The sequence below is a fragment of the Brassica napus genome, chromosome A2 (genome assembly GCF_020379485.1).
Source record: "Brassica napus cultivar Da-Ae chromosome A2, Da-Ae, whole genome shotgun sequence".
NCBI classification, from domain to species: Eukaryota; Viridiplantae; Streptophyta; class Magnoliopsida; order Brassicales; family Brassicaceae; genus Brassica; species Brassica napus.
Genome location: NC_063435.1, coordinates 27,922,200 through 27,937,666, shown reverse-complemented (window position 1 = coordinate 27,937,666; position 15,467 = coordinate 27,922,200). Strand labels below are relative to the sequence as shown.

Genomic DNA, 15,467 nt, shown 5'->3' with positions numbered 1-15,467 from the left:
GTGACTCGAGAATGAGCTTGGAGATGGGTCGAATGGGCTCAGAAAATAGCTTTTTTTTTTAACTCAAGCCTAGTCCGGATGACATGGCATCTTGGTTGGTTCACAATATTTTATCCATGTGGCATGGCTTAGAAAAGAGAGATTTAGTCTCCTTTATATAGTAGGATACCAGGCCTGAACAAGACATTATTCTTTTATTTAGCTATTCATTGAAAAACTTTATTCAGACAATATGACCCGTATATTTGTTTTGGTTAACTATTAAACCTAATTCACCAGTATATTAATCTTGAAATAGTCGTTGATAACTTCATGTTGACAGTCTCTGGCTACCTTAGAATGTCTTTTCTACTTAGACTAAGTTTATCCATAGTATATAATTGGTACTATAATCTTCTATAAAACTGTTGACATATATAGTAGCTAAGAAAGAAACAATACATAGCCTAAGATCTCTCTGGCTTTGCTTTTATATTAGCTTTTGTTATTGTTGTCATTAAAAGGAAAAAAGATGAGGACGTTGCATTGACAAAGCAATTTTAGTTTTACTTAGCCATTAAGATGCCTTATACAACTTTAGTAAAGAAGATAGAGAGGCTTGGCTTATATAAAGAAGACGTCTATCACAACTTACACCTCCCCTCCTCTCTTTTCCCACCAAATATCTTCTACTTGTGTGTTAGAAAAAAAATGGATGGTCACACAGCTAAAGACATTGGTATGAAGAAAAGTGCTTCCGAGTTGGCTCTACAAGAGTTACTCACTAAGTTGTTGTCTAGACAAGAATCTATTATTGACACAAGCCCTCTAGACCCTTCTTTTGATCTCATGAACTGGGTTAGTCTTCAGTTTCTTTGTCTAGTTGTCTCTCTTTTTCAAGAGCCATATATTGTACTAAAAGTCTTGGTAAAAATATTTTGGTTGCAGGATTACACATGTGAGTTAAGAGATAGTCTTTTGAAGTCTGAGAGCTTGACTCCAGCTGGACTCTTTCTTGATGCACAGTCCTCAATCTGTGGTACGTTCTAGCTTCTTTTTTACTTGACTCCATATGTTCTTTGTTGTTGAAGTTGATATTAATGTTCATTTTGTTTGACTCTCTTATCTGTAAAGAGAATCTGTCAGCTGATAGTCCAGTGTCAGCCAATAAACCTGAGGCAAAAAGAGCGGCTCGCGGAACCGTGAGTGTATATACTGATGATCACTCTGATGAAGAAGATGCAGAGACAGAAGCTGGCCAGTCTGAAATGACTAATGATCCCAATGATGTAAAACGTATTAGAAGGTATGTGAAAAGTTATATGTGAAACACAAAGAGAGAGACATATATAGAAGGTGATCATGTTTTTTTCTGTGAACTCAGGATGTACTCAAACAGAATATCAGCAAGACGTTCAAGGCAAAGGAAGCAAGAGCAGTTGGCAGATCTTGAATCTCAGGTAAGATTAACAAATAGCTGGCTTGGTGCTTTTTGATGGTAACCTTGTGCTTTCTTGAAGGTTGATTCATTGAAAGGAGTGAACTCAACACTCTACAAGCAGCTCATAGACGCAACACAACAGTTTCGTAGTGCTGGAACAAATAACAGAGTTCTCAAATCAGATGTTGAAACTCTGAGAGTCAAGGTGAAACTAGCAGAAGATTTGATAGCTAGAGGTTCCCTCACTAGCAGCTTGAATCAACTTTTACAAACTCATCTAAGTCCACCACAACATTCCATCAACAGTCTGCACTACACAGGAAATAACACCTCACCGGCCATTACAGTCCATAGTGACCAATCTATGTTCCCTGGAATCACCATCTCTGGACAGAACTCGAGCCCTGGACTTGGTAATGTATCCAGCGAAGCTGTTAGCTGCGTCTCAGATATCTGGCCATAAGTGTCTCTTTATTCAAAATATGTAATGATCATTCTGAAAATTTCATGTATGTGTTTCACTATAGAATTAGAAACATATAAATGAAATCTACGTTTGGTTAATTAAAACTCAAGTTTCGTTTACAAGACTCACAGCTCTACCAATCTTCTTTTTCCCCTGTTAGATATAATTTAGTTAGTTCCAAGTTGAACCGATATAAAATTTGACACAAATCAACAAAATAATAAAATAATATTTTATAAGATCTCATGTAAATATATAGATCCCTTGAAATTATAAATTAATAATTAATACATGTATTATTTATTTTATATTTATAATAAAATATATTTCTATTTTTCTTAAAACAAATTTAAATTATATACCACATATTTTATACATCAAATAATATAATAAAACAATATAAAACTCAAATTTATAAAATTTTATGAATATATAAATAGTGAAATCAACTATCTTATTGTTTTGTAAAAACAAAATTCTAAAATGTAGAAATTTAACAGGGGAAATTTCATTTTAACCTTCATTAAAGAGACAAAAAACTCATGTACACTTATTTTATAGATATATAACTATAAATAAATTATTTAAATAATAATAATAAAAAGATAATTTTTAATAATTTTTGAATTATATATTTTCAAATTTGAACTTTTTAGAACTTTTTTTAGAATTTTTTATTTTGCAAATTTTTTTTTGAAATTTGATAATTCCTTTCGAAATTATTTTTAAAAGAATATTTTAGGTTTTTTTTGTCAACTAAATTTTAGGTTTTTATTTATGTATTTATTAAAATCCTAAACCCTACCTTCAAAACTCCATTCGTTAACTCTAAACCATAAATTTAAGTTAGTTAATTCTAGAGTTATATGTGTTTTTATATTTTATTTAAATGAAGGTAAATGTAGTTAAAGTAAACATGAAAAGTGCTACTAGAAATGTGATAGTTTAGGTAATTTCTCAATGTAAAATTGGATTTTTTGTACTAAATAAAATACTAAAATTCCAACATTATTAATTGATAGAATCTTTACTTACACCAACTTTGGAAAAATGAAAACAATAAAAAAATCAGGTTTGTGTGTAACATATACTTTATTACTCTGAAAGTGGTACAATTTATGGCATAGATGTATAAGATTTATAAAACTATAAGGAATTGCTCGAACAAGATCCTTGAGCATACACATACAAACAAACAAAAATTATTACACTATACTTTCCAGCATTGTCTATATTAGCTATTTGAGGCGATTCCAAGAACCGCTACGTATGCTGTAGCATATGACTACATGAGCAGGGAAAACTTACATAGAGAAGTAACCTTAGTTGATTAGAGGAGTACCCATCTCCAACTCTAGACCCTTACCATTTGCAATAGAGAAGTCCTTTGGCAAGGGGATATTCAACTCTGAGCAAACCAGCCTGATAATACTAGCAGTTACACCTCCTAGAGACATCTTGTTAACTGTTATTGCAATGGAAAATCTGTTTTCGATGTCGCAGAAGCCTGTTGATCCTCCCATCCCTGAATGTCCAAAACCAACTAGAGACCCATCTTGTGAAGTCACACGCTTAAAACCAAGTCCAAACTTCCCATCAGGCAGTACTAACCCACTGTAATCTCCAGCACCCATAAAAGCATCATGGATCCTCGGATTGCTAAATATATTCCGAATATCATCATCTTGATGATCATTGCTACTGCTAGTATCACTGACAAGACTGGCTAAACTTTCTGTACTCATAAACTGCTCCTCATCATAAAGCCTCTTCTCTTTATTATGACCTTTTGGTTTAAGCTTTTGTGTAGACGCCATCATCTCCTTACCCTTTCTCTTTTTCTTTGTGTCATTCACCGATGAGAATTTGGGAACATGGGCATGGCTGCCAAGTGGCGGCTGGGATAATGAGGAATGTGGCGGTGGCACTAGACCGCCGTCTGCTAAGGATGCGTAGTACCTAGCAAGCGCACGAGCCGAGCAGTGTCCATTAGCTGCAGGGATTATGGCTCTGCGCACATTCAATGTGTTGAATAAGACTGGTAAGCTGGTTGCCATTTGTAAGATCTTCTCAGGCTGAAATGTAGAAGGAAGCTCAGGCTGACTAGCAATGGATGGAAGCTTGCTTAGTTCGTCCGTGTCCAGCGTCAATGTGGCAAGCCGAGATTCAACACCTGTAGATAAAAAGTTAAGACGCTAGATAATTCCTAACAAATCTGGTAGCCTATTTTACAAACGTTTGTTTATATAGGGCTGGGATTTTGAATCGAACCGAACCCGGCAAACCAAACCGAAATTTTCTGTTAGTTCGGTTCAATTGGGTAAGTTCTGTTAAAAAGTTTGGTTTCCAGTTCGGTTCGGCAAACAGTTACTTCGGTTTTCTTTTAAAAAAATTATAACCAGGTCAAAAACTCGAATCGAACTAACCAAATTTTAAACCGAACTAACCGAGCTTATCCGAAATTTTAACAAAATATAACTGAAATCAAAACCTTTGATAGGATTTTCAAAAAACAGAACTAACCAAATACCGAACCAAACTTTATTTGAAGTTAATTCGATAAGATTTATGTTGAACCGAACTAACCGAAAACCAAACTACCCAAACCCACAAGCGTAGTTATTTACCTGGGGGGATACCAATGTACAGTTCTCCATCAATCTTTAGAGGTTTTACAATAGATTCTTCAAGAATCTCCTGGAACTTCTTTCCAGAAGCATACTGTTCAAGATTGATGAAAACAAGATTGGCATCAACTTGGAGGTTGCACGAGTTCAACACTTGAATACACAAATTAACAATAAAGGATATGGTTAGTTTACCTCGAGGATACCACCACATAGCCATCCAAACGTGAGATAGTGATAAAACTGCTGACTGCCAGGCTCTGTTTCAGGTGATGAATTAGCAATCCGTTTCAAACATTCATCCCAGTCGCATATAAGCAGAGGGTTTTCTCCTACAGGGTCAAAGGCACTGTGCAGCCCTGATGTATGGTTCAGCACATGATGGACCTGATACACAAAACCGAGGAAGTCAAATGAAAAGCAATATCACACGATAGATTGCAAATTGATCACATGACAGTGTAGCTCTTTATACCTTTATGACATCTTTTCCATTTGATGCGAAGCCTGGCCATATATCTCCTACAGTCTGGTCTAGCTGGAGTTTTCTATATCAATAAAAACTAAACATTACTAAAACATGACTAAGCAGTTCTGTAATCATGGAATGAATGATGAGACTAGGCCTTGGTTTGGTTACGGTTTTGAGTTTGGTTTAGTATGAGTTTTGAAATGATTCGGTTTTTCGTTCGATTTTCGATTTTCCAAAAATAACGAAAATAACCGAATTTAACCAAAAATATCCATCTTTTTGGAAAATTATACTGAATTCTAACACAAACAAACAAACAAAAAAATCGGTTATTTTCAGAAATAAAATTAAAAACTGAAAACCGAACAAAAACTATTTTCTGTTCAGTTTGGTGAGATTGTGGCCAAATCGAATAAACCGAAACCAAAAATTCTCGTACCAAAATAACCGAATAAACCGAAACGGCAGGCCTAAATGAGACCAATATGTAAGAATTGGAACTGATTCGGAATCTTAATGCTGTTATACTCACCTTTTATCGACAAGCCAATGCATCATTCCGGCAGTGATACCCTTTGTCACAGAGAAAACAGGAAACAAACTATCGGGCTGAACCGGACGAGGGTCATATCTTCCAAGCACTCCAGCAGCAGTGTCAATAATAACTTTCCCATCTTTATATGCACACACCTACATAATCATAACCGAGTGAAGACACATGTAAAAAACAATAACCAAACCTGTCTGAAAAGCCAGACGCTAAAAGAGTGTTTCCCCACCTGAATCCCAAGTATTTTCTGAATACTCCCAAGTTCAACAAGCAGCTTCCTCAATTTGAACTCTACATCAGAATGGACTGGTGAGTCATGTATCCAAGAGGCATCTACGGTTGGTCCTCGACTAATACTCCTGCAAAACCACATTATGGTCATACGAAGGAGATGATAAAATGAGCTGCAAAACTCAAAAGAGGGCTTACCCCAACAGAACAGATTCAGCAAATGGTCTCATGATGTCCAGATAAACGATCCGAACATTCATAGTAGATGAAAGTCCTACAATAGTCAATAAAATAAATAAGTAAATTTGATGTAATGAGGCAAAATAGTGTGATTCACACATTATTACCTCTGAGTAGATTAATGACTCTTGCAAAGATAACAATATCACCAGGGAATGCATCTACCTGTGCATCAAATATTTTTTCATTAAGATTATAAAGATGGTCACTAAGAAGGTGTATATATATATACTTGAAAGAAAGTTTATGGTTTTACCGGATTGAAGCGTTTAACTTCTTTAGGGGTGAGCTGCATCTTTTCCTGTATAACTTTGATATTTTTCATTCTTTGATCGTTCAAGGTTTTCAGCGTTTTCTGTAAAGAGAGAGATATCTGTTAAGAGCGGATCCACTAAAGAAAGGCTATGAAAGAAAGAAGTAAAAGTTTACTAACCAGAGCTTCGTTAGATGGAGTTGAAGATCGGAAGAAGAGACCTGCAACACTCATTGCCTGATCTGGAAGATCGAGCCGCAGCTTCAGTCCCATTTCTGCAAAGGCAGACAAGAGCGCCACTTGGTCTCCCTGTTACATTAACCAGTTAAAAAAATCCAAACTATGACTTAAAATTCTACAAACATATACTCCCTTGGTTCCACAAAGATAATAGATATGAAATGTTTACACATATTAAGAAAACAAATTAATTTTGTATCATAGATGCATCATTTTTTGTGAATATCAATTTTCAGTAAACTTAAACCAATATTAATTCGATAAACTCAATTAATTTTCCTAAAAATTACAATTTACTATTATTAAATAATAGAAAGTTTATAGAAACACACAAAAATTCTATCTTTGTGAAACAATTTTTTTTCAAAACTTTTTTTTTTGGAACCGAGAGAGAGTAATATTCAAATGACCACCAGAGCGTGAACTTCTACAAACCTCTGCAGATGCTAGAAACATTTTGGCTAGTGCTTGTTTCAAGGGGTGTGAGAGTTTCTTTGTAAGCCCAAAATCAAGTAAAATAGGGCGATGTGGTGGCTCCTTACTAACAAGAAAATTTCCTGCAAAAACAGAGCAGGGGTATTATAAGTCTATTACATATATGTCTTAAGTAAAGCCTGGTGGTTTAAAATAATTGGCTGAGGACCATACCAGGATGAGGGTCGCCGTTGAAAAACCCATCAACGTATATCTGGTGAGCATATGCACGAGTGATCTCTTCAACGATCTTTTGCTTATCTATACCAAAAGCATCTAGAGATTCCACATCATTCAAGCGGATTCCATCCATATACTCAAGAATGAGTACACTCTCAGACGACTGTCATTAAGAGAAGCAAAGGAGGTGTAAGAAAAGGGAATGAACAGCTTCTAGAGTTATCAACTTGTAAGAACCTGGATTATATCTGGAATTAAGACATCAACCCGGTTGTCACTTCTACCTTCACCATTAGTCTTCTTGCACCCAAGATTCTTGGATACAGTTCTAGTATTCTCTACATGTTGAGAAAGGCAATCACAAGCTTTAAGTATGCAAAGTACTGTTTTCTCATAGGATGAAACTGAATCATACCAGCTTCAATATTGAAGTCTAGCTCCCTTGGAGCTTCCTTGCACCATTCATCTATCATGGGGTTAAAATCATACTGCGGTTCCGCCCACGCAATCCAATCAACAATGGCCTTTGCATTCTTCAAGTCCTGTTAAAGAAATGAGGAGTTGAGAGAAGCTCACAAAGGCTTTCAAAAAGAAAGTAAAGATCAGACCTCTAAGATAATAGCTCTAATGCCATTATGCTGAACTTTAACAACCACATCCTGGCCATTAGCTAGAGTAGCACGATGAACCTGTGCTATCTACAAAACAGAGAATCTCACTATCAAACCAAAAAAGCATGTGACTATTATCCAAACAGTGGTTTGTATAAGCATATGGCTTTTTACCGAAGCAGTTGCTAAAGGCTCGTTAGCAAAATCGGTGAACAGAACTTCCATGGAATCCCCAAGTTCTCTTTCAATGGTTCGACGAACCTCCTGCAAAGGGCGAGGAGGGAGAGAGTCTTGCAACTGAGTGAGAAGAGATATATAAGCCTGAGGAAGAACATCAGCACGAGTGGATAGATACTGTCCTAGCTTCACCCAAAGCCCTTCCAACTCCACAATCAAATTCAACACACGCTTGGCGTTGCGTTCATGAGCTTTCTCCCATAAAGCAGGAACCTTTGCCTTCTTAATCCACTTCTCCCTCTGCTGCACACTCTTCACTCAACCACATAACACAAAAGAAAATGTTAGCTTTCAATACACTAAAACAACAAATCGGTTATAACCTAAACAATTTTCTTAAAATTCGATTTATTATATTCAAATCGGTTTATCTAAATCATTTAAAATTGCTCTAAATCAATCTAGATTAGTTTAAATCTGTTCACTCACCACACAACACAAAAAAAAAAATGTAACCTTTCAATAACACTAAAACACACAAATGTTCTAAAAATGGGTCTACAATTTTCTTAAAATTTGATTTATGCTATTCAAATCAGTTTAAACTGTTCTAAATCGTTTAAAATTGCTCTAAATCAAATCTAAATTAGTTTAAATCTTTTAATTAAGCAATAACGTTAGTGCAAACCATTAAATTTATCTAATTCCCATTTTTGTATATATAATTTTTATAATTTATCGAAATAATTTATAATTATACACAAAAAAAAAACTAAAGTATCTTAAATATATAACAATATACAAATATTTTATCCCCGAATAATTTGCCTACTAGCTAGGGGTGTTCAATCCGGATATCGGTTCGGTTTCGGTTCGGTTTTTTTCGGTTTTCGGTATTTCGGTTAGTAAAATATAACTACCATTCTAAATCCATATTTACTTCGGTTTGGTTCAGTTTATATACCGTCGGTTTTCGGTATAGATTTATATAACTAGCTAAACTTTATACAAAATGTTTATTTCTTGGAACATTATTACACAAAAACAGATCAAAAAGCTTTACCTTGTAATCGAGATAAATGAGGATAGCTACAGAGAAGACTTTCACCCTCCTTCTGTACAAGCTTCCCAACCCCATCGATACAAACCTACTCCACACTCTCTGTACACTCGCCAAGACTCTAACCAAAAACGACAAGACACGATCCAACGCCACTGACCACCACCACCACCAACGGTTATTCTACATGAATCAAATCACAAAAGATAACAACTTTATCAATTCTGATAATCAAAATTTAAATGACAAAACAGAGAACCCAGATCGTGAACCTGGAAAGAACCAGAATTGCTTCCACGAAATCGTGAATTCCGCATTTATATATATAATAAAGAAGGTTGAATTGTCTAATTGGGAAAAGGCAACGGAGCTGCTTTGTGGGGTTGGTGAGAGAAGAACGTAAGCCAATTCGTCTATTAGAGAGAGATGAAGACAAAAGATCTACAAAAACGCGTCATGCGATTCTTCTTCTTGTTTTGAAAGACGAAACGAAACCCGCGAAGCGATGAATCTAAACCGTAGATTCCTGTGGGACCCACTTGTCTCTTTTTAGATCTGATTCTTTTAATTATTATAAATGGGCTTATAAGCCCATGTTTTATTTGGGCATAAATGGGCCACGTAATGCCGCGTGGTTATATGGCTACGTTCACTTATTCCATACCAATCACCGAAGTGCGTTTACTAACCAACATCACATAAATGACATGCCCACATGAATTTGAAATTCTAGCACATGCGACTATACAGAGCCGGTCTTTTGATATTGATGAGACTAGAAGCAAAGTAAAAAAAAAATTGGCCGCCCTCAAATGTGGTAAACATTTGAACCTTGGTTGGGCCAGAGAGATCTAATATCAGACAAATGAACCACTAGGCTACAAATACTTTTATGAATTTTGTGGCCGATTTTATATATAATTAGAGGCGGCCGGAAGCATGGGCTTCATCCGCTTGGCCCAAGGGCCGGCTCTGCTACTATATCATTGATTCATTTCGCTGTTTGCATGTTGTACTTGTATATATGGTTAGAGATTATAAAGTATATAGTCACTGAAATGTTATATATTGTTTTCTTTCTTTTGCAATTCTTAGCATTGAAAGTACTAGCTTGTATATTTAATCCTAGGAAAATATTGTTAGTCAGGTCGATAAAAGTAACTACAGTTATGAAAAAGTTTGACAATTCAGTTTTTGCAACTATGTACTGGCTAACATGTCAACCACCGTTCCATGCAAGGTGCAACCAACACGTACCGCTTAAAAGTTTCAGTTAAGAATTCTCATATGATATCTTAGTCAAATTAGTTACAATTCGCAGATACAAGTCTTGTGTATATTTTTTTGGTAATCGTGTTAAAATCACTTCCGTATAACAAACGATATGAAAAAATCGTTTCAAAAAATAATTTTAGCTTTATAGATTAGATATTTACATGTCCCGACCAACATATTTGCATTATGCAAGACCAACATATTTGCATTATGCAAGGAGATAAGGGTGGTGCCCTGTTGGCGGCCGCCATTCCTAGTAAGCGGTCCTGTCTACATGCATGTATGTAAATATGCAAGTTCTTTAAAAAAAATGTTCTAAAATATACAAGTTGTTTGATGCCTATACCTTAGCGTTCCTGGTTATGTATTTAAAATAAGTAAAGAAACTTTTTTTGGTAAATTAAAACTTTTTTTGGTAAAAGTAAAAGTTTGTTAAAAGAATCTATTTCTACTGTATTGTTCAGTAATCGAACCCTCTAAAACTAAAACACCAGTTGAATACCTTTTCTCCAAAAAAAAAAACTAAAAAACGAAAACACCAGTTGATTTATGCTATATTCTTTGAGCAATAAGGAGAGGTCATATAAAAGAGTATTTGAAGTCAAGTCCTTCTTTAGTTTTCTACCATAAACACTGTCTGAGATTTGTGTTTTCCATTTTTGAGTTAAAGAGAACATTTTTATTATGGATAAATTACGAACGTTAAAATATATAACATAGACAATATATACTTTTATCTAAAAAGAATAGCAGACAATTCACCTTATATGCACATTAAAATGTGCAGATTTATTGACATGGATATCTTATAAAAATATTTTACGGTTTGCATAAATCTACCAAATACAACAATAGTTCTCAATATCTGTCATGTTTCTTTATGTATTCTCCTTTTAGGTGTTCTTGATTCTTATTTAGCATGGAGGCCAATCACCACTATTAATGCAAGTAATGTTTGACTTCAGTATTTTTCTATAGAAGTTATTCAAAGTAATGGGACCAATGCGCGCACCAGCTTATATTCCCTCTCCTCTTCCATGCTGTTCCTTTCGCCAACATAACATTATTTATATCGAATTATGTGTAAGAAACAAAAATTGATACTTATACAACCTTTTTGCTCTCAGGCACGAGTACCAAAGTCACCGGCTAACCGCGGGATTATAGAAAGCAAACTAGAAACGGCCTTTTAACCAGCAGTTAACATCCCGCTTTTTTAAATTTCTATCCTGATTGGGATTATCCCCTGGTCCGTGAGTCTCCTTGCCGGAATATTCACCGGGTTCTTCCCCCGACCATGGTCGGAGGGACCGCAGATCCTCCACAGTTTCACTCCGGAACGAGCATTCCTCTCCACGATGAAGTCCTTTCTGGTTTTAAGCTCAATCTGAGCTGGGAACAGGGGAAACAAGATCTTTGAAACCGCCAGCAACATCGCCACTTCAGTATACTGGGGATTCCTGGTATCTGATAAAAGAAATCTTCGATTTGCACACAGGTGGTAGTGAGAACATAGCTGCTTACCGAAGTCATTACCTGAAGTAAAGCACACAACAAATTTCAAACCAACAGATACGACTATCCTCAGGGGATTCCCTTACGAGAAAGAAAGACATGGAGCACCGAAGACTTTCGGCAGCTGAAAAGGGAAAGGGAGCGGAGTTGGGGGACCTTCAACCGCCCCGTACAGCGCGTGTAAAAGTCCCTCAACCTGATAACACAGAACTTCTACGCAAACACTCCTTGACCCTAATAGGGCGAGTCACAAACAAATCAACTCAAAAGGTGTGGTCTCTAATACCCTTCTTTACGGAACACTGGAAAACGGAGTTTAAACCAGTGGGAGCGGATCTGGGAAACGGATTGTTCCAATTTCAATTTGAGTTGGAATCTGACCTTCTGTCCGTGCTGGAGCAGAGACCGTATCATTATGCTAGATGGCTGGTCATTCTACAGAGATGGGAACCGACAGTGTCCCCCACCTTTCCATCGCTAATTCCATTTTGGATTAAAGTCCAAGGCTTGCCCGTTCATCTGTGGACGGAGGAGACGATTGAATGTATTGGAAGGGATATAGGATTGTATGAGAAAGCGGAAATCACCAGGCTATCAGCTAGAATGAGGGTACATGTTAATGGCCTACTACCTCTGATCACAACTTCAGTGGTTGAATTCCCTAATGGGGATGAGGTCACTACTTCGCTGGTATATGAACGTTTGGACAAGCATTGTACCAAGTGCTTGCGTTTAGACCATGAGTTGAAGGAATGCCTAGTGGCAAGAGCGGAAGCAAAGGCGTTGAAAGGGACTCGTGAAGTGGAAGGCAGACTGTCCCAGAACTCAGCTCAGGAATCGGGATCCATTAGAGGAGCTTCCTTAGGCTCAGCACCTTACAATAAAAAGGAAAGAGATTTGGAAACAAGGGGTCAGGCGGCCTTCCATTTCTCGGCGGTAAATAGTGTACCGGAACAACAAAGAAGATGCTACCAGGAGGGTAAACAAAGACAGAATCTTAGAGGTTACAAATCTCAGACCAGAACTTGGCAGGAAAGAGGTATGGATCGCCGAACCTACAGCTCCAGCGAGAGATCGAAATTTGAGAATGCAAGATCGAATCGCACCTCTCGGGAACATCACCACCCATATCAGAGGGACCTCGCAACCCCCCCAGTAAGAAGTTACTACCGAGAAGTGCAAAGGAAATTACCTGAAGTGAGGGATTCTGGATCCAGCATATCTAAGAATGACCTTGGAAGGGAGAAAAGGGGGACTCCCCTAGACGGAGAAGCCTATGAAACAATCCCACCTGTTACATTACATGAGGCCAGAGTAGAAGTGAGAGATGTCATGCTCCAATACACTAAGTGTGCTGATCCAACTGAACGAGAAGCTCGTCAAGAACGGGTTCGACAAGCGGAGGAAAGAGGTCAAATGGAAGATGCGGCAGTACAATTGGCACAATCCTCCCTGGTGCTAATCGATGAGGAAATGGGTACTGACCCAAAAGGTATCACAGAGAGACTCTCAGCTTCCAAAAGATTAGGACCCATTATCCAAGGGGAAAGGGATGGGTCAGTGCAGAACATCTTAGCACAGAAGGATAGCTCTCGAGAAAGAATCCCCGCTACCTCCCGCTTGGGAGAACGAACATCTCCAACAAGTCAACCAAGAGTGCCAGTGTCCTTAAGACTAGGGATAATAGAGAGCTCGGACAATACTGCACCAGGCGTAGGGGACGGAGTGATGGTTAAGAGAAAGCCAGGGAGACCACCGGGAAAGAGGAAGGTCGCAGCTAGTCCAAAACCGATAAGGAGTACGAGCACAAAAAAGAGGAAACCAGAAAATCCACCGGGTTGCAGGAAAAAGCTAAGTACAGCGGAACCTCGAATGGAAAAAATATCCACAACAATGAGAAAGGGAGAAGCATCAAGGCCAATGGCCTCAGGAGGAAATTCCCACTCTTCGGATAATGTCCCTCTTAGTAGAATGATTCCAAAGCCAACCAGGAAGAAGGCGGATTTTCGAATCCCATCCGCACCCGCTCCTTAGCTATAGGGAGTTGGAACTGTCAAGGGTTAGGGAATCCCCGGACAGTTCGTCGTCTCAAGGAAATAGCAAAAAAGTTTCGGCCTGATATCCTTTTCCTTTGTGAGACCAAAAATCCCGATGCAGTGGTTCTGCAAAAGTGTGACCAACTCAGATATGATGAACACCATCTAGTCGCTCCGACAGGTCACGGAGCAGGAGGTCTGGCTTTATTTTGGAACTCAGAATTGAAACTCTCGGTTGTGTATTCAAATGCTGATGTAATAGACACAAAGAATGAGCATGAAGGAAAAATTTTCTATGCGAGTTTTGTTTATGCCAGTACGGACAGACCAAAACGAAACCAACTATGGGAGTCTCTGATCGGAATAGATGAAGCAAGAGATGCACCTTGGTTTGTAACTGGAGACTTCAACGATATACTCAATAACGAAGAGAAGACGGGAGGACCTGACAGAGCGGAAGGTTCATTTTCAGACCTTCGCTCGTTTTTCTCGGAAGCCGATCTTTATGACCTCCATCACTCGGGGGATCCTTTGTCGTGGAGAGGACAGAGAGGAACCCATCTTGTGAGGTGCAGACTCGATCGAGCTGTGGCAAATAGTTCATGGGCGGAAACTTACCCGACGGCGAGATGCCAATATCTTGAGTATGAAGGATCGGATCATAAGCCGTTGATGTCCTTCCTAGATCCGACAATAATGAAGAGAAAGGGCGTGTTCCGATATGATAGAAGACTAAATTCCAATGAAGAGGCTAAGCAAGTCATCCGAGACTCATGGGCTGGAGCAACTGAGGCGTCCGTTATGGAGAAGTTAGTGACCACAAGGAGAGCAATCTCAGAGTGGAATAAATTGCAACAGCGCAATAGCAAAGAGATTATTGAACAACTGAAGAGCAACTTGGAAGAGGCATTGACCAGCCCTCGAAATGACACGGTACTGATCCAAGAAATTAATGCCAAACTTAACGGAGCATACCTGGCGGAGGAGGCCTTTTGGAAGCAGCGGAGTCGCTTGCTCTGGCTAAAACTTGGTGACCGAAATTCAGGGTTCTTTCACGCAACAACCAAGAATAGGAGACGAGCGAATGCTTTCACGGTGTTGGAGGATAGCGCCGGGAAGGTGGTGTATAAAGAGGAAGAGATTGCAGAGACGGTGGTTGACTACTTCACAAAGCTCTATACCACAAAGCCAGGATCTAGACAGGAGACGGTCCACTACGCCCTAAGACCGATCATTACACCAGAGGATAACGACACACTAATAGCTATCCCCTCGGCTCTCGAAATCAGGACAGCGATCTTGGCAGTTAAGGGAGAGAAAGCGCCAGGCCCCGATGGCTTTTCGGCGAGTTTCTATCATACGCATTGGGACAACATCGGACAGGACCTAGTGGAAGAGATTCAGAACGTTTTTCGGACAGGAGTGCTCCCTAGAGGAATCAACGCTACCAATGTCTGTCTTATTCCCAAGATCAAGAGCCCGCAGCGAATATCGGAGTACAGACCAATTGCTTTGTGCAATGTCTACTACAAGGTGTACTCTAAGATACTCCAACACCGCCTACAGCCACTTCTTGGAAAGATTATATCTGAGAATCAATCAGCATTTGTCCCGGGAAGAGCGATCAGCGATAATGTCCT

At 38.3% G+C, this 15,467-nt stretch overlaps 2 protein-coding genes across 2 annotated transcripts; one reads left to right on the top strand and one right to left on the bottom strand.

Moving 5' to 3' along the window:
- Positions 1-593: 593 nt before the first annotated feature.
- On the top strand, positions 594-2,009 carry LOC106404237 (basic leucine zipper 9). Its single transcript, XM_013844974.3, has 5 exons — positions 594-837; positions 928-1,018; positions 1,114-1,285; positions 1,364-1,439; positions 1,500-2,009. The coding sequence occupies exons 1-5, from the start codon at positions 691-693 to the stop codon at positions 1,881-1,883; spliced, it is 870 nt and encodes a 289-aa protein (XP_013700428.2). The 5' UTR covers positions 594-690; the 3' UTR covers positions 1,884-2,009.
- Positions 2,010-2,959: 950 nt separating this feature from the next.
- Positions 2,960-9,494, bottom strand: LOC106404229. The gene is made up of 18 exons (XM_048746390.1): positions 9,274-9,494; positions 9,005-9,184; positions 7,939-8,253; positions 7,762-7,851; positions 7,569-7,695; positions 7,391-7,491; positions 7,148-7,316; positions 6,935-7,056; positions 6,440-6,568; positions 6,263-6,361; positions 6,114-6,171; positions 5,965-6,040; positions 5,765-5,894; positions 5,518-5,675; positions 4,989-5,061; positions 4,709-4,900; positions 4,514-4,607; positions 2,960-4,059 (listed from the first exon to the last, which is right to left on the bottom strand). Exons 1-18 carry the CDS (start codon positions 9,316-9,318, stop codon positions 3,209-3,211), a joined length of 3,009 nt encoding a protein of 1,002 aa, XP_048602347.1. The 5' UTR covers positions 9,319-9,494; the 3' UTR covers positions 2,960-3,208.
- Between the last annotated feature and the right edge of the window lie 5,973 nt (positions 9,495-15,467).